This window comes from Plectropomus leopardus, chromosome 3 (assembly GCF_008729295.1).
Source record: "Plectropomus leopardus isolate mb chromosome 3, YSFRI_Pleo_2.0, whole genome shotgun sequence".
Taxonomy (NCBI): Eukaryota; Metazoa; Chordata; class Actinopteri; order Perciformes; family Serranidae; genus Plectropomus; species Plectropomus leopardus.
In genome coordinates, this window is record NC_056465.1 from 5,958,512 (window position 1) to 5,977,083 (window position 18,572).

General features: G+C 40.8%; 1 protein-coding gene across 1 annotated transcript in view; it reads right to left on the reverse strand.

The window, feature by feature from the left end:
- adcyap1r1b (adenylate cyclase activating polypeptide 1b (pituitary) receptor type I) overlaps positions 1-15,853 on the reverse strand; it is a 30,723-nt gene extending 14,870 nt beyond the window's left edge. Inside the window, exons 1-2 of the mRNA XM_042484013.1 lie at positions 15,565-15,853; positions 2,989-3,130 (exon numbers count right to left, since the gene is read on the reverse strand). Coding sequence (XP_042339947.1) covers positions 2,989-3,048 — 60 coding nt within the window. The 5' untranslated portion in view covers positions 3,049-3,130; positions 15,565-15,853. The remainder of the gene's footprint in view (positions 1-2,988; positions 3,131-15,564) is intronic.
- Between the last annotated feature and the right edge of the window lie 2,719 nt (positions 15,854-18,572).

Sequence of the window (18,572 nt, forward strand, 5' to 3'; positions counted from 1 at the left end):
GCAGCCTAAGCAGGGAAACCCAGACATCCCTCTCCCCGGCCACTTCGTCCAGCTCTTCCCGGGGGACCCCGAGGCGTTCCCAGGCCAGCTGTGAGACGTAGTCTCTCCAGCGTGTCCTGGGTCTTCCCCGGGGCCTCCTACCGGTGGGACATGCCCTGAACACCTCACCAGGGAGGCGTCCTGGAGGCATCCTAATTAGATGCCCGAGCCACCTCATCTGGCTCTTCTCAACGCGGAGGAGCAGCGGCTCTACTCCGAGCTCCTCCCGGATGACCGAGCTTCTCCCCTATCCCTAAGGGAGAGCCCAGCCACCCTACGGAGGAAACTCATTTCGGCCACTTGTACCCGCGATCTTGTTCTTTCGGTCACTACCCAAAGCTTGTGACCATAGGTGAGGGTAGGAACGAAGATCGACCGGTAAATCGAGAGCTTTGCCTTTCAGCTCAGCTCCCTCTTCACCACGACAGACCGGTACAGAGTCCGCATGACTGCAGACGCTGCACCGATCCGCCTGTCGATCTCCCGCTCCGTCCTTCCCTCACTCGTGAACAAGACCCCAAGGTACTTAAACTCCTCCACTTGGGGCAGGACTTCGTCCCCGATCCGGGGGGGCACGCCACCCTTTTCCAGCTGAGAACCATGGTCTCGGATTTGGAGGTGCTGATTCTCATCCCAGCCGCTTCACACTTGGGTGCGAACCGATCCAGTGAGAGCTGAAGATCACGGCCCGATGAAGCCAACAGGACCACATCATCTGCAAAGAGCAGGGACCCAATCCTGAGGTCACCAAACCGGACCCCCTCAACACCCTGGCTGCGCCTAGAAATTCTGTCCATAGAAGTTATGAACAGAATCGGTGACAAAGGGCAGCCCTGGCGGAGTCCAACCCTCACCGGAAACGAGTTCGACTTACTGCCGGCAATGCGGACCAAGCTCCGGCACCGGTCATAAAGGGAACGGACAGCCCGTATCAGGGAGTCCGAAACGCCATATTCCCGGAGAACCCCCCACAGGACTCCCCGAGGGACACGGTCGAATGCCTTCTCCAAGTCCACAAAGCACATGTGGACTGGTTGGGCAAACTCCCACGCACCCTCAAGGATCCTGCCAAGGGTCCAGAGCTGGTCCACAGTTCCACGACCGGGGCGAAAACTGCATTGCTCCTCCTGAATCCGGGGTTCGACTATCCGGTGGACCCTCCTCTCTAGTACCCCCGAATAGACCTTACCAGGGAGGCTGAGGAGTGTGATCCCCCTGTAGTTGGAACACACCCTCCGGTCCCCCTTCTTAAAAAGAGGGACCACCACCCCGGTCTGCCAGTCCAAGGGCACTGCCCCCGATGTCCACGCAATGTTGCAGAGTCGAGTCATGATGATGTCAATACGTAAGAGCAAAACGTTGCTGTGCATCATCCATCTAGGAGGAGGAGAAAAATGTGGATGCGATCATGGCTGGGGAAAAGAGGCCGACTTGACGTGCCAATTTTACAACCAAAGCTTGGAGTATTTATTAGAAACTACTAGAATTTAGCAGTGTTGTGCTGATCAGTGTTGCCATGTTTGAAATAAAGATCTATCTGTTTTATGCTGTATTTTCATTGGTTGGTTAGTAGATGTAAGTCATAACAGCAGTCAAACAGTGAGATGGTCATCCCAAATTTCTGACACTGTCAAAATTCTATATCAGGGTGTCTTTGATCACATGACTGTGACAACTGCCATCTTTGAACCTCTTTCACTGTGTGATTGTAGGACCCCCATTTTAGAGCTACAACCAAAGATATTACCACATTTTCTTCCATGATGGCCACCTTTCGTCTAGGAGAGCCCAAAATCATGGGCTTTAAAGTATATGGCACAACAATTGTACCCACATGAACATGTTTTTTTTTTTTACAACACATCAAGACTTTCTCCTCACTGGTGTCCTGTTATCAGCTGTTACACAACAAACCTCAAATTTGAAGAAGCCTAAAAGCAAAATCCACAAGGTTTCACTCTATGACGTGAATTCATCTCCATTGAACACTAATGTTCTGCGTAAACTTAGCTGGTATTATGAGTCATTAGGCATGCTGACAGAGCACTGACCAGGGACCGCTAAACACTACTGCAGAGCATATGTTGAGTCATCAGCCAGCCAGCAGATCTCTTGATAGCTAAACTCTGCATATGTGTTTTGGCAGAGATTCCAGATTTTTAAAAATGGTGCCGTTCAAAAGATGTACATTAATGTTTTTTTTTCCTCCCCTAAAGTCTCTATAATGACCAATTTCCAGTGTTTTAATACTTCCAAATGACCAGAATGACCATGATTATGTCTTTTCTATAGAGTCCATCTATCAAGCTTTTTTTTCCATCTGTCTAAACATACAGTATAACAGAGGAGGGTAATATACTATATATTGTATAGAAATACTCATTTCCAATCTTCTCTCTCTGCTTTCACCTTTTTCATACTACTTGCTGCCATCCACCATCTTCTCTACAGCTCATCCCAGTTTCTCAGTCAACACCTCAGCTCAGGGGTGATGACTCACATTTAACAACAGTAATAAAAGAATGCTTTCGTCACAGCTTGTTATGGAGGAGTGGAGTGGAGAGGACAGGAGAGTAGAGGAGAGGAGAGGAGAGGAGAGGAGAGGAGACTCCCTCCTTCCTCGTGGGTTTAACAGACAGAAATGATGTTGAATAAACGATGAATAAGTAATGAGACCGCCTCCTTATCCATCGTTCTTGCCACACACCGATTGCTGAATTATTGATTCAGACACTCCATATGGCTACTTTAACCATGTGAACGACTGAAGAACTGTATGAGAATCAGGCCTTGACACCTGCTCGCTGAATGTATTCATGTAAAGCTCCGCCTGTTGCTACAGCGTGCTGAGCTGCACGTGCACAAGTGTGATAACTCACACAGAGACACAGAAGTTAAATTTTCCTTTTAAAGATGCAAAAGAAGACAAATAATTTCAGTGTGTCTTACCGAGGGTAAGAGGAGAAGAAGGAGGGCGAGGATCCGTGGGCTGATGTTAGCAGCAGACATTTTGTGTTTCACAGAGAGGGGCTTCCTCTGAACATCGAGCTCGGACAGACGAACACGACAGGACGTCAGCTCACCTCAGGATCTGAAAAACACAAGAACAAGAAAGGGACATTGAGACAAGACGCCCAGATTTGTCTGCATTATGTCTCGCCAGCACAGAGTATTCTACGTACAGGCTTTCTTTAAGTGGCTGTAAAGCAGACCAAAGTGGAAAGCACTCAGACAATGCAATTTTAACAATGCAAATTGTTTAGAAAATCTCTGTTTGGATCTGGAATTGCCCTAAAGTGATACATGTTTAGAATAGAGTGGTCGTCTGTGATAAGGTAATGAAACTGTTCCAGACAAGAAAGAGAGCTCTATTTTTTAAAGTCTGTCTGTGCTCAGTACTTTTAGCATCTAACTGAATTAGGCTTGTGCATTATCATGGTATAACGGTATACCAGGATTTAGAAATCCTAATATGTTTTTCAATACTGTCATAAATATAGGTGCTCTTTGTTTTTGTTTTTTTTTAATTAAACTCTTTGTATGAAGTGCACAGCATGCACCACCAGAACTCAGTATCCAATCTCTGCTGGTGGAACAGACAGCTGAGATGAAAGACACCTAGTGATGAAGACATAAGTTACAAGACTGTAAAAAGATGGCATCCAGCAAACAGAGAAATCACATGTTAAAAAAAAGCATATTTTGACATTTAATTTGGTAAATTAAGGATTTACTTAGACCAAACCAGAGCTGGTGATTGTTGAAACAGCAGGAAAGAAGCAATTTAGCCTCATCAGTCTTCTGTGACTGAGTGAAAGTTGAATTCAAAAGGTGTTCAGTTGTATTTCTTAGTTTGATGTGGAAAATAGGTGTGATAATATTACTTTTATTAACATTTTGTGGGTTTTATTGTGTATTTATAGTCTTAAGCTTAAACTATGCAGTGATGTGCTGTCGGGGTGAAGGTGGGTAGCACCACACACTTACTCTCAACATTTTCTCTTCATCTCTAAAATGCTTCATTACTTTTGTTTGAGATAAAACGCGATAAAACACTGCGTCAAATGTCAGACTCTCTTTTGGACTCTTATTGATTAGTCTGTCTTCCTTTTTTTTGGTTGCTTTGCAGTGTAGGTTGTTGTTCCCAACACATAATAGAAACTTTTTCCACCATGAACCCGGCTTTCACTGAATGGTTTTGCATGCATATTTGCATTATTGAACAGCCAACAGCAATGCCCTCTCTCTGGAATGACCTGTCGTGGCCACAGTCTCCCGTCATGGGCTAGATTTTCTAAAGCCTGAAAACAGAGCCAAAAGGAATTCTCGTTTTTTCTCATACCACTTTCATTACAATATGCCATAAGGTTTTTATAGGACTTTCGCCCAATAATATTAAAATAAAACTGCTTACTGTAGCTTTACGCGGTGTTGTTCTTTGATAAAATGTGGTCAACACAACAAAATAGACATATCCAGCACAATTTCATCAATGAATCAGTTTTATATAGTGCAGAAACAGCCACGGTGAGCTGTTGGACAAGGCATGTGAAAGACTTGGCAGTGCTTTTTTTTTTTTTCTCAACCATTCATCAAGGTAACCAGCTCATATTACCTTGTCATGCTTTGCTGTGAAAAAACACTCTCACCATGCCAACGTAGCTGAAATGATCTTGGCTGTTCAGTATGAGTATGAGCGACAACACTACTCTGGAAAGTCCTCTGAATGTCTTACTTTAATCACAGAAAACATTTAGAAATATTTTTTCTACTAAGTAAGTGCACTAGATCATGAGAAGAAACACTGAAAATGTTAACATACCATGGCCTATCTCACGGTATTTGCAACGTCCTTTCATAATTCCTGGATCTACACCAAAAACAAATCCCTTGTTGCTTGGCCTTCAGCCAAGACAAGCATGTGATCTTAACTAAGTTTGTTAATTGATTGTCTTTGTAATCAATAAAGTTATTTTCAGCTTGGCAAATGTGCTTTACTTTGCCTTTTGGTAGTAATATCTTTGCATTTTGGACTCTGTTGGATTTTAGGATGTCATCTTTGCTTTCTGGAGAATTTGAAAAAAAAAAAAAAAAAAAATTCCCATTACATTTTATAGACCAACAACTAACCAAATGATCATCTGCATATTAACTGATAATGAAAATAATATTCTTTTGTCACTTTGATATTTCTGCTCTATCACAGTGGAAGAATTGTCCTGCTTTGAATTTCTACTAAAATGTGGTGTAAAAAAAATCCTCCATAATGCCTTTTACTTAATTTCACTTACAACTGCCGGCAGCTCTTACAAAGGCGTTGTCAGCCTATCAAATGATTGGCTTTGTGAACACATGCATGTCAATTCCGTGTCTGTAACAAGCCCATGTGCATGTATCTGTGTGTTCTCATGGATGCAGCCTGACTCTGCAGGCCTGGAGGGTTCGCATGAGTAAAGCCAAGTAGCAGGACTGAGCAGTCCGGCCTCGTCCCACAGGGAGAGCTTGGCATTCCTACTTCACCAAAACCCTGCCAGTAGTGGGCCCCTCCTCCTGTCGTTGTCAGGAGCAACAGCTGAGAGAGCTGCTGAGTTTGGATCTGAACTGAACCACGTGGACCTGGAGCCCCCTTCTGCTCTGTCTTCTGCTCTACTGTAAATAGATCCCCTTAGATTTCATAATGTACTTCACTTTGTAAATGGCTACAGATAATGAAGCTTCGTGAAATCAAAGAAAACCCAGATTTCTGTCAATTTTTCAGTAGAAACATCCATGCACACAGAGCACATCTGATCTGAGTCCTGCACATCGAATATTAATGCATTACAGCCACACACAAACAGTACCTTCATTCATATTTTTGCTAGAGAGAGTCACAGAAGAACACGCACACAAAAGAAAGAAATAACAAAACGAAAAACAGCATGAATGGGAGTGTGCAGCTTTGCCAAGGCCACCATAATGGCTGCTGATGCTCGTCCATAGAAAAGCTTTTATGGCGAGTGCTCAGGCACAAACTGCCATTAATTCATTTCTGAGAAAGAAAAGAAAACAAAAAAAAAAAACACTCACATGTTACAAACCACCAAAACACTGATGGTGTCTCACCCTGCCACACTGGGAGTTGTCTCAGACTGCTCAGAGTGTGTGGTGTGTGTGTGTGTGTGTGGAGGAGGTGTTCTTTTTGACTTTATAAAAAGTCTTGGATTATTTTGTCCAGTCGTCAACCTCTCCCAAACCTTTAAAGGTCTGTTTTTAGGGTTCAGATTTGATTTGGTTTTAAGGCTGAGGTAAGAGTTAAGGCTGGGATTATGCTGCGTTGACATGGAATCCGGCAGATGGTAGATGGCAGAGCAAATGTAATTTTAGTGAACAAGAGCATCGGCATCCAAAGTTAAAAAATGTAACTTTCTGGCATCCTCCATAATGGCATTTCCACCAGATTAAGCATTGCTCCAACACAAGTAGAAAACATTATCCAATCTGGAGAACAAAAAGCAAATTATTTTGGTGTTGGTGTCTCTTCTTCAGACAAATGTGCACAAGGCTCATACTAAGTGCAGTTCTCTTTTCACTATCAATGCTGAAAATTAATAAATAAATGACATTTGGAAGGAATTTAATTTATTAAATCACTTTATGTTTGCAATAGAATATGAGTAGAAAGCTTCCCTTCATGATTGCTACAATAATTACATAAAGTAAGACATGAAATAATGTTATTCAATATTTTATATTTTTTCAATATTTTGACACATCATCATAATAACATATTGTCATGCATATTGTATTTTGCCGTCCTGTCATTTAAAAAAAAAATATTCCCATGACGTTCAGGAGGTGTTGCCATCTACCACCTGCTGGATTCAATGTGAACGCAGCATTAGGAACTTAGTTTTGATGGCGAAGGCTAAGGTATGGAGCTAGAGAATGCATGATATTAAGGAGTGTCGTTAGTGGGTTGTGTGTGTTTTATAAAAAAAAAGAGAAACAAGGAGAAAGCCTAAGTCATGCACTTTCTATTAAACTGAAACTTAAAGTTCTTTTTAAACAGTGAATCGCCAGTGGTAATGCCGTGCTGCATTGGTAGGTGAAATCAAAATATCTTAACAATAAAATCATCATTAATTTATGGCCATTCAAATAGCCTTTTTCTCTACAATTGAGAGCCCACACACACACACACCTGCAACTGAACCCACATTAACCTTCCATTCAGCACATGTGCCCCATATTCAGTCCCAAAATAGGATGTGATGTTAGTTTCCAACGTGGGTCATAAAATAAATACTAAGCAGCGCAATTAAACATCTAAATGTTCTGTGAGATCAACACTACAGCTTTTATATTGATTGTGTCAAAAACAGATTAATGGCACAACACTAACATCAGGATGTGTCCATTTTCCACCTTTCCATCTTTTTGTCTACAGCACATCAGCATCTCTGGAGTTGGAGACACCCAAAAGAACTAAAGCAAGACACACAGTCCTAAAGAATATCCTAAAAATGTACATAAACTTTACCTCAATAAAAAAGGTAAAATATTGATTCAATTACAAATGATCCATTCAAAGAATAAAGCAGATTACAGGACTGATGGACAGGAATACTCAGCCACAGTCATCAGTGATGCGGGCGTCACTTTAAGTGACTGGGAGATGGAGCGTATGGATATTTGCAGAGATCGGTCCTCGTGTGACCAAACTCCTGCAAACACCTCCCACACTCCACCACCTGTGCACAAATCCATCAAATGTAATTCACTGCTGTTGTTGCTTTTCAGGCTCACAGTGATACAAACAATGAAAGAGATTCATCTGATTGATTTATTGAGCTAAAACAAAAAAGTACAAATACAGGATTTGTGGGATACCAGATGTGATTGACTGCATACCAGATGTTTGTCTTTTGTTGTTAAGGTGCAAATCAATTTAAAATGATTTATTTCCAACGAATCCCAGGCCCCCCAAACACCATAGGTCCAAAAGTCACTGATTTGTTGCACATCAGTAGATTTGGGCAATTTAAATGGCAAGGAGCACAACTTAAGTATGATGTAAACATGTTTGGTATGATTTCTTTCAAAAACACAGGAATAAGGTAATGGGCAACTTAACATGGCATGGCCCAAAAACAAGCAAGAAATTTGCTTTAAAAATAACTTTTAAAAACATGAAAAAATAACTAGAAGAAAATAACCTGAAAATAAACAAATTGCTTTATTTTTTTTAGTGCTGTAATTTATTTTAAAAAATTGTAACATAATTTTAAATGTAAATTATAGTAATTATAAAAATAGTTTTCTGGATATTTCCCCCCCTTCTTTTCTGCGTGTAGGCGTAATTACAGCTGCACAACTGGGAGGTACGATATTTCTAAGGAATACATGAAGGCAGCGCGAGTCTACATTATAATAATAAACATTACACGTGGATTGACATGTAAATGCATGTTTATAAGTTATCCACAAACTTCAGGAAGTGTCTGTGCGTGCGTGTGTGCACGCGCATGTGCTCGCCCAGCAGCTGCTCGGGCTTCTCCTCCCCGAGCTGTAATCAGCGGCTTAATGAGTCTCAGTGGCTTTCATGTTCTACACTGTCAGCCTGGGTTTGTGTAATGTTTGATGCTCCGTCTGAGGAGCACACACATAATTAAAGAAACACACATGCACACACAAGCATGTTCACTCCCCAAAGCGAACATACCGACATTTCTCACACCGGTCTTTAGCTTTATGAGAGCGCTAAAAAATACTCTGTGTAAAGTTGCACCCAAAAGGAGGTGGGGGCTAAACAAAGGAGGAAATGAAAAGGCGATAAAAATAACAGAAGAAATGGCTTCTTTAAAAATGTGTGTGCTTGGGGAGAGGGTGTGCAAGGGGAAACGTTTTTTCCCGGGAGAAGAGGAATTATTTCTCTCTGGAATAAGCAGGGAGGCTTTCTTAATGATCACTCACCTTCAGTGTAACGCAGCCGCACTGACGAGAGCGAGGCTTTGAAAACTCCGTGATGAGACGCATCATTAGAGAGAAAAGGAGAGCGAGAGATGGAGGGAGAGAGCAGAGAACGAGTGAGCCACCTTCATGTTTGTTTTGTGGTGGGACGCTGCAGCAGCTTTGTCCCTTAGGATGTTCTAGTCAAGCTTTGACAGCTGTTGTGGCCTGGAGCATAAAGGCATGCACCGGCTTATCCCTTCTCCTCACAAACAGACCCCTCAACCCAAAACTCAAACTCAACACAAACTGCTTCTTTCCTAAGAAAAATGAACAAAAACATTTGGAAATTCTTCTCCATGCTGCTTCAACAATCATCATCTAATGTGTTAATCCAGCACTGGACTGTCTAATTCCCAGTGAATATCACAGCAAGTCACTCATGTCTCGGGCTCTATATTTAGCCCTAGGAATTAAGGGAGGAATTAATAAACACAGACATGACTTAGTCTTCATTATTTGGGGGAGGGAGAGGGAGGTGCACTTATTACACAGAGACAGAGGGAGTGGGAGGAAGAGAGATACAGAGTATGAAAACTGTCCTGATTTCTCGCTCCCATTATGTCCCTTTTTCCCAAAATTCACTGGGGTGTTGCGTAGTCACGAGATACACTAATAAAGAAATAGTTCAAAAAACGCCACACATCGTCCTTACAGACTCACGAACCAGATTCTGCAAGATTCACAACAAAGCCGTGAAGGTTCAAGAGGCCCTCCAGTGCCTACAATAGTAATTTGCTTATAGTGATGTCATTTTTGGAGTTTTTTTTAGATGCTTCAAATCCCTAAAATCTGCACATCCTAAACCTAAAGACCCCTATGTGCTCATCTGGGATGTGGTATTTTACCACTGATGGTTGGAACCAGACAGTATATGAATTTAGAAGAAGAAATGCAGATTTGTCATATGTGCTATTTGGCTGACATAGAAAACGAGTTTCTTTTTGTTTTTCTACTGCCCTTTTAATGTGGAATTGTGAAAATTAGTGTAGTAACATAAAACAGATATTAATTTAATAAAGATGGATGATGCTCAAAGATTAAGGCGATTAATTACATACAAAACATTTAGATTAGCTCGTTATCTGGAGAAAGCATGGAAGATGAGAAAACAAGCTCAAGCTCAAGATTAACTGTGGATTTGTAAAAATTAGTAATTTTTTTTTCACTGCTCAATCCTTTTTTGTAGAATATTGGTCATAAATTATTTTGTAACTTTATTTATTTATTTTGTTGTTGTTGCTGATATCTGTAAAACCAGAAGATGATACATGCTTTGTATTGTGATGGTTGTAATCCCTTGTAGGATGGGCCAGACTGGCATGACACAGAGATAAAACTAAAAGCTAACGTTAAAAAAACATAATAGTTGATTAAAGTACTGAAATTTTGTAATAAAAAAAAAGAAGCAAAAATAGCCCTTTTCATTAGATTTTACAGAATATGGTGATCCAAAATATTTTTTTATGTAGACACACAAAGAAAATATTTCTTAACACTCTATAAGTTATTTGAACAATGTGCATCACTTAGTTTTTGAGATATGCTCATGTTTATTAGCAGAGTGCAAAGGCAGTGTGATGGATTCATCATTCATTCCTCAGGCGCCCCACACGCTTCTGTACCACACATATTTGAAGGGCAATGACGTCATCGCGAGCCTACAATGTGATGACATGGATGACAGAACCCTTAGCTTCCTGTTGCAAAATGACTGAATGTTTTAGTTATCACGGCTTACATTTTAGATCAATACATATACAGGATTATGCAAACAACAGTCACCTGCAGGCACAATGGGGAAACACCCTCGATATTCCAGCGTATTTCAAAAGTACCATGTTTGCATCTCAGGTAAGGTGAGGGGATGTAAGGTAATGCAGTGATGACGGGGAAGACAGAAGCCCTAGCTCTCTGCTGTAAAAAGAATGATGGATATATCATGGAATCAGCAATCTCCCACAGCAATTGCATGGGAAATACTGGGATATTAATGGTGAAATACTGCGTTTGCAAGGCACGTTAAGGTAACATAAGGTTACGACATGATTACACAGAAGACAGAAGCTTTAACTTTCTGCTGAAAAAACAGTCAGTGCTTTAGCTATTATTGTCCTTATTTTAGATCTACTGAAAAAGATCCACGCAACTCGGGAGGACGTTTGTTTTTAAAGAATTAAGACTGTCTGGCATATCTTTTAAATTTGTTATATTAGTTATACGTGTCTGTTTTCCCATGTTCTGTTATCATGAGGATTTTGTTTTCAGGGTTTTGAGGTTTTCTTTGTTGCATTTTTTTTTTCTGTTAGTCATGTTTCGTGTTTTATTTTGTCATACCAATCATATGTGTCATGACTTGTTTTACTGTCTTGTCTGCCCCATTCTCATTGGTTACACCTTGATCTAATAACCCTTCTAGTAAAGACTTTTTGTTCAAATCATGCTCGATACTGAGACTTGCAATTTATATATATCTATAATTCTCCTAATTATTAATTATGTTACAAAAAATAATATAATAATATAGTTATTTTGCACTTTATTTTAATTTTTTTTTTTTGCCCCCCCCCCTTTTTTTCCCTCATTTTCATGTAATTTTTTTTTTTTTTTTTTTTTTAACAAATTTCTTGGTAATTTTTGGGCCATTTCTTGTTAAGTTGCTCCTTGCCCTCTTCCCATGTTTTTGAAATAAATCAAGCAAATTTGCTTAGGTTTCAAAGGGTTAACTCTTGGAAATCTCCAAAACTGGAGACAGAGAGTTTTTACAACTTTAGTTTGAGTAGATTTTAATGCTGTTCTACCTGCATTTGATATTTACACTTAATATGTTATCTGTTGAGCGTTCAGTCATATATTTTGCCATTTGCTATATGTTTGAGTTTGAGAAACAGCAATTTCAGACAGATGTCTTTTATGAAAACAACTGCACATCATCTACCACATGCCAGGTGGCAAACTGTCAAAGCTGGTAAAGAAACTCTAGCATCTGGAATCTACACTGTAGTGAATATTGGACTTACATTCATCAGGTGGACACAAACTCGCAGTGGGACAATAATGTTGCTCTGTCCTCTGAGTGTGGGAGTAGGCAACTGTTTGCTAACATGTCAACAAGTTAGCAGGCAGGTGGTGTCTGTGTGTCTTGAAGCTTTCTTTTTCTTTGAATTTTTTTGTGGCCAAATATTGACTTATGCAGACTGAAGTACAAATTTGAATGTGTTACTTTCACTCAGTGTGCTATTTGTGCTTTTAGAAAAATACCTGAATACATCTCCCATCGCTACAGCTCTTTGACAAAGACGCCACATGCAAAGCGGGGATGACACAGAAAAAGAGCAGAATGAGGATGTTGTGACGGAGCTGTGCAGCTGAAGATGCCTCAGTCTCGGTCCTGTGACTGCTGTGGTTCTCGAAAATGACCCAGTGTGCAGTGAGGCAGCGTCGTCTCCTGCATGGCTGCACCACGCTGCTAAACCCTCAAGCCAACTGACCGAATGATCTCTTTAGCACAGAGTGCCTGCTGAGGATCCAGACTGCTGTAGGCTACAAGTCAAGTGTAACAGAGCTAACTTTCTATGACTTGAAACTCAGTTGTGATGTAAATATATGCAAAAACATGTCTGATATTAGGTCTGTTTTAAGCATTTAGCAAGAGACACCAGATAAAAAAAATGTATGTCCTTTTCTCGGTACACCAGGCCATGATACTGTCCATTTCTACTTTGCAACCGCGTTGACCACCATTGCTGTTACTCTGGAAGTGGTCAAAACTGTGACCTCCCATCAACATGTCCAGTAAGACAGACCACAAGAGAGAAACCACCATTATTTTCAAAAGTTAGCTTTCTGATAACTGAAGCTCCGTAGTAACATACAGGTTACTGGCTTTCTGTTGCATTCATCTAACAGTTATGGGGTCCTATTTTTATAAAACTGGTACAAATGCACGTGGTGGCTTTTGGCTGTGGTGCAATCTAAGCATAGTAAGGTGCAAAGGGAAGGACAAACTGAAATAGGTGAAATGACCACGACCTCTTAATACCTCATTACATGGTGGTAGCAGATGTGTGTACAAAATTACTTGGTTACGTTTAAGTAAAATCCAAATTAGCTGTTCAATAAGAATATTCAATCAATCTTTTTTTTTTTTTTTCCATATAGCGTTTGAGAATGTGTGGTTTCGGCAGGATTTTCACATAATATTGTAAAGAAAGCCAGGTTGGCTCTCTGGGTTAATGTGGGCTAACTAACAATATCACAAATTGCGAACGAAAGCCAGAGATTGTGTTGTATTACGTTGCTGTGAGCTGTAAAATTGTTATTTAAAAGCAGAAGATAACTTTATCTGATGTTATCTCGGAGCCTGAGCAACACTTTGTCAGGGCTATTTTCTTGTTTTTTGTCCTTTTACATTTTTTGTTATAATCAAATAATTAGCTTTGTTTGTTTGTTTGTTTGTTTGGGTTTTTTTTGTTTTGTTTTGTTTTGTTTTGTTTTTATTAATTTCTTGCCAGTTTTTGGGCCATTTCTTGTTAAGTTGCTCCTAGCCCTCTTCCTGTGTTTTTGAAAGAAATAAAGCCAATTTGCTCAGGTTTCAAAGGGTTAACTCTTGGAAATCTACACAACTGGAGACAAAGAGGGTTTTTTTAAAATGTTTGTACATTTTTTCTTTGAGTGGGTTTTAATGCTAATTGAAGAAGCATAGGAACTATGGTATGTTGAAACAGCGGCTATAGTCTTTGTAGTGATGTCACTTCATTCCCACATCTTGGTGCTTAACTTGGTGATTGAATGATGTGTTATACTATGATATGAAAAAAAACACATTGTATGACACATTTTATGAAACCAAATTTGAATGACTTAAAAATTAGAAATATAAAAAAAAAGAAAAAGAAAAATACTAAATATGTGGCTGAATTATGGGAAATGCACATAAATCGATGCACCAAACTCATGAAGGAAACATAAGGAGTAAAATCTTGAATTACATTTATAACATGCTGCCCTTTTTGCATCAGCATCCAGAACAGGATCTCCATGATGTGGCTAAATGACACTCAGCTCATGCGTGATACTGGGTGTGTTACAAGGTTGCCGTGCTGAGACTGGGCCCGCCGCCTAATGTCCTCTCCTCCCTCACTTTCTCCCTCCTCTGCTGCTCAGGCCGGCCAACATAACAAGGCTAATTGGGCCATTTAAATGTCACAGAGATCTGAGAAACAAGAAAAGCTTCTCCCTGATACATGTGCACTTATCTACTTATGTTTGTCCAAGATTTTAGCACCAACATCTTAATGACATATTGTGGACATGTTTGTCTCCCCTAAGTCAAGCAAATCTAAACAGGATTTAGCAGATTGCCAGGCCATATGTAAAACAAATAGTGTTGACTTTTTGGGGGAAAATCTGCTCAGTTATCTAAACATGCTCTCACAGAAGTTGAGTGCAAGCAATGATCTCATCGCTTTTCTTTTATAAAAGCACCCTTATAGCACCTGTTTGGCCTTGAATCAGGATTCGGGGGGGATTCACCGCCCTGTTTCCTGTTTCAGCCTCATTCATCGCTCTTTATGAATGAGGCTGCAGCTGAGCATTTAGTAATGTAAACAAATAGCTCAACATGAGCCTTGTTTTCATCCATCAATCTGCAGCAATCAAACCACTGATAAGGGCACCAAGAACATGCAAATACACACCTTCATACACTTTTTTTGGGGGGGGCAGAGATGAACACTAAACATTTAGAAGTGAGCTGAGCTCACAGCTGTCAAACGGGGCAGATAACTGGATAAGGCTGGCTGTGATCGAAAGGCTTTTCACTGCCCTTTTAACCATCCAAACACACATAGCAGACAAGAGAAAGCACCAATTGTGATTCAGTGACAGTAGGATGCATTACAAGGTCACTCACAGCTTTCACCCAGAGGCCTGGGTTTCATGGATCTTCACAAGAGCCCAAATACTGCATCCTTAAATGCATGAAACAAAGTCGTGATGTTATTGTTGCATGATTGAAATCCTGCAAAAAACAATGTTACAGGCCTCCTGTGTGCGGCTCCACTTCTGTTATAATGCATGCATCATTGTATGAATGATATATAGGCTAGATATAAAAAGGAAACCGGTTTCTCCATCATTTCTGTCCTTGCTTCACACTTCATTATCATACAGTAACCGCCCAAACACACTTAAAAAGGTGAGCCTAATGCCCATTGACAGTTACAAAGGCTACCAATTTGTCAGTATGTTCGAAAGCATGTTTTGGATATTAAAATTGAATTTCCCAAAAGATGCATTACTAATTTTCGATGCTTAACGTTGTCGGTTTGCAGCATAGTGCAGACTGCGCGCTATGGAGAGGCTGAAGGCAAAGGAACCTCCTCACGGAGCTCAGCCGACACATGCCGCAAGATCCCGGCATGCTTCCATTCCCTCCTCGTCCTTCAAGACGTGCACGCTCACTGTGCAAAACCGTGATGCTTGATTTGAGAGAACACAATTCTAATTCATGCGTTTTTGAAAAAATCTTACCATTGTGTCCATATTCTCCAAATGCAACTCTGTGGATCCTCCGGGCCGATGAAAGGCTGTGCACTCAGGGGGACAAATCAACCCAAACGGGGCTGCGAAGGTACGAGACTACCTGGTGGTTTCTCCGGGCAGCACAACTTCCACCCGAAAGGTAGCTCGGACAAAATGTTGCGGACTTCCTACGACGAGATTCTTTAGCAGGAAAACTGACAAATGAAGTCACATTTCCCTCGCAAAGGTTTTCAATGATCACTGGAGATAATTGGAGCAATTCTGCTGCCCTGCGGATGGCTGCTCGCGTCGCCCTCCACTGAAGAATGCGCCGCGCATTTCAACTAACCTCCTCTCTCTCTCTCTCTCTCCCTCTCTCTCTCTGTCTCAATCTCTCTCTCTCGCTCTCTCTCTCTCTGTAATGCACAAACACACACACAAATGCGCGCGAGGAAGCACAAATCTAATTTTGCATGATAGATGTGAGACGTAAACGGGTTATGTTAAATAATCCAGTCACTCCGGATTCAACATATAAAATGATATGGATGTGATGTGGTAGAACGTGTGTGTGTGTGTGTGGGTGGGGGGGGGGGGGGGCTAAGGTCATTGTAACGGGTCAGCAGATTCAGAACAGAGATCAGGACCATGGACAGCGGCCATCATTTTATTCACTCCCAGGAATAAAACAATAAAGTTTAATTTTTTTCTTGAGCTTCTGTGCTCCTCAATAACATTGAAAAACAATGTATTCTGTCCTTGCTTCTGTGAGGGACTGGGCAAATCTGGAAGAAGCTTTAAATGAACTGAGTATGGTAAAAAAAAAAAAAAAAAAAAAAGTCTGCTGTCAAAGAGGAGGGTGAAATGTGATAAATTGTACAAATGGTGATAATGAAGTACACATAGACACCTTAAAGGTGTTCATGGTGTTGCACTTGGTTGCACACATGAAAAGAGAGTTGGGAGAGAGAAGTTCAAACCCTACATAGTTCCACGCCTCCGCACAGCTGGCCAATCGCTGCGTGGAGTGGGCGTGATTGTCGGTTTTCTGGAAGTTGTGAAAATTGTGGAGTGCAGCAGATGGCCGATGCGTGTTGACTCTTGTAAATTGTAGCTCTTCAGTTTACCGGCCAGTCATTGCACAATGTGAATGCCTCAAAATTTATAATGGACCGTGTGCTCACTGACACAGATTGAGCACATGCCTTTTTTCTTTTAATCCATCTTGCACATGAAATTCACTCACAAGATAACTGTTATCACACAGTTTGTATGCTTAAAACAAAGTGCCTGTGGAATCATCTAACAGCAACTGAACACCCTTTTTGGCAGGGGAGGTGATGCCATCCAGTATTTTCTGTAACTTTCCACAACAAACAGACATCACATCCACTTAAAGCTGAGGCAGGCAGTTTTATTTTGGCATCACTGGGCAAAAATCTTACAATAAACTTTGAGCATTTTGTAATTCAAGTGGACTGAGAGAATACTGAACTTCTGCACCTTTTCTTGGCTCTTTCTTTGGGCAACAGCTGCTCAAAACTGCAGAGCAACTCTAACAGGGAGGACCAACAGCATGTGATGTCGGAAGGTTGGAGTTTTTGAGATAGGAAGTCATTCTTCCGAACAACATGGATCTACAAAGAAGACGTGTTGCATTTCAATGCTAAGAGCATTCAAACAAGAGGTTAATGGCTGTTTCCAGTTTATTTATGACAATGTATAGCAAAGGAAACCAATAAGGTGAGCCACGATTTTAAAGATATGTATTTTAAACCACTAAAATATAGCTTGAGAATAGCTTAACCTGAGTTGTTATCAGAATTTATCATTTATTACAAAAATTGACAGCAGTTAACATTATTACCATATTACACTTTACATGTGATCAAAAAGAAAAATCTTACCATTGACCAAACATTGACCTGCCATGTTTATGCATTTAAGTTGGAAAACTCGTGTTATAAAATTATCCCTGAGTTGCCAAGTTGTTTTTCCGACATGAGAGCCCGTTCGTGTGAATTTTCCTAGTGGGAAAGTCATCATTCCTATTATTCAAACAGTATATGAATGCAGCATTAATTGGAGATAAACTTATAGCCCACTTAGGCAATTTAATTGGAGTACTGTCCTTGTCCCAGTAATCAAGCACTGGGGGTGAATCCATTGACGGAAGTTTGTCTAACTCCGCCAGAGAAGGTGGCAATATGCCTCCTCTCAGCTACGTGTTATTGGACCTTCTTCTGGTTGACCTATTACATAACCACATACAGTGATAGGCCAGGTGTGTGGATGTGTGAAAGTGGAGGGGGTTTAAACTTCTCTCTCAAGCTCTATTTTCCATTTTTCGCAAAACTACTTCCATCTTTTTGCAGGTAAAACCAAGGACAACAACAGGAATTCCTTTGAGGTTCGACTGTGTGAAAGTGTGCACTGAAATCCCCATTTGTATCATTTAATGTGCCTCAACAAAAAACACTGCTCTGCAAATAGAGTTCTTGGAGAGGGATCAGGGAGGCAGTGGGATGCAGCCAGGAGGCGGCTGTGATGGCACGCTTTTCACTATGCCTTCAAATTTGGCCATTTCTGAACAGGCATTTTGCTTTTAGACATGTTGTGCAACCTAGTTCATTTATGGCTCTCTTCACAGCGCTCTCCACCACCTTTACCAAAACACCAAATGAAGGAATTTTGGAAGAGTGGTGTTCAGTCCTTCAGTACAATATGGAGATCTACTGACTTACATGTCATGCTGACTTCCTATAGCTCTAAATGTTGCTTTTTTATTTTAATTTTTTGCACATTTGTCTTCACAATCAATGCACAATCCAGTCTTTAAAATCTGGTTCTGTACGCTTTTGGGAATTGAAATCTTTAACTACTAACAGTTGTGGTGATGCATGAACCGAGGAGGAAGAGGAAGAGGAGACCTTTAGAAGACTGGCTCTAAAAATAATTCTCTCTATCATACTGACTTGCTCTCTGTGATTGATGTAAAACTCTGTTTATCTGCAGGA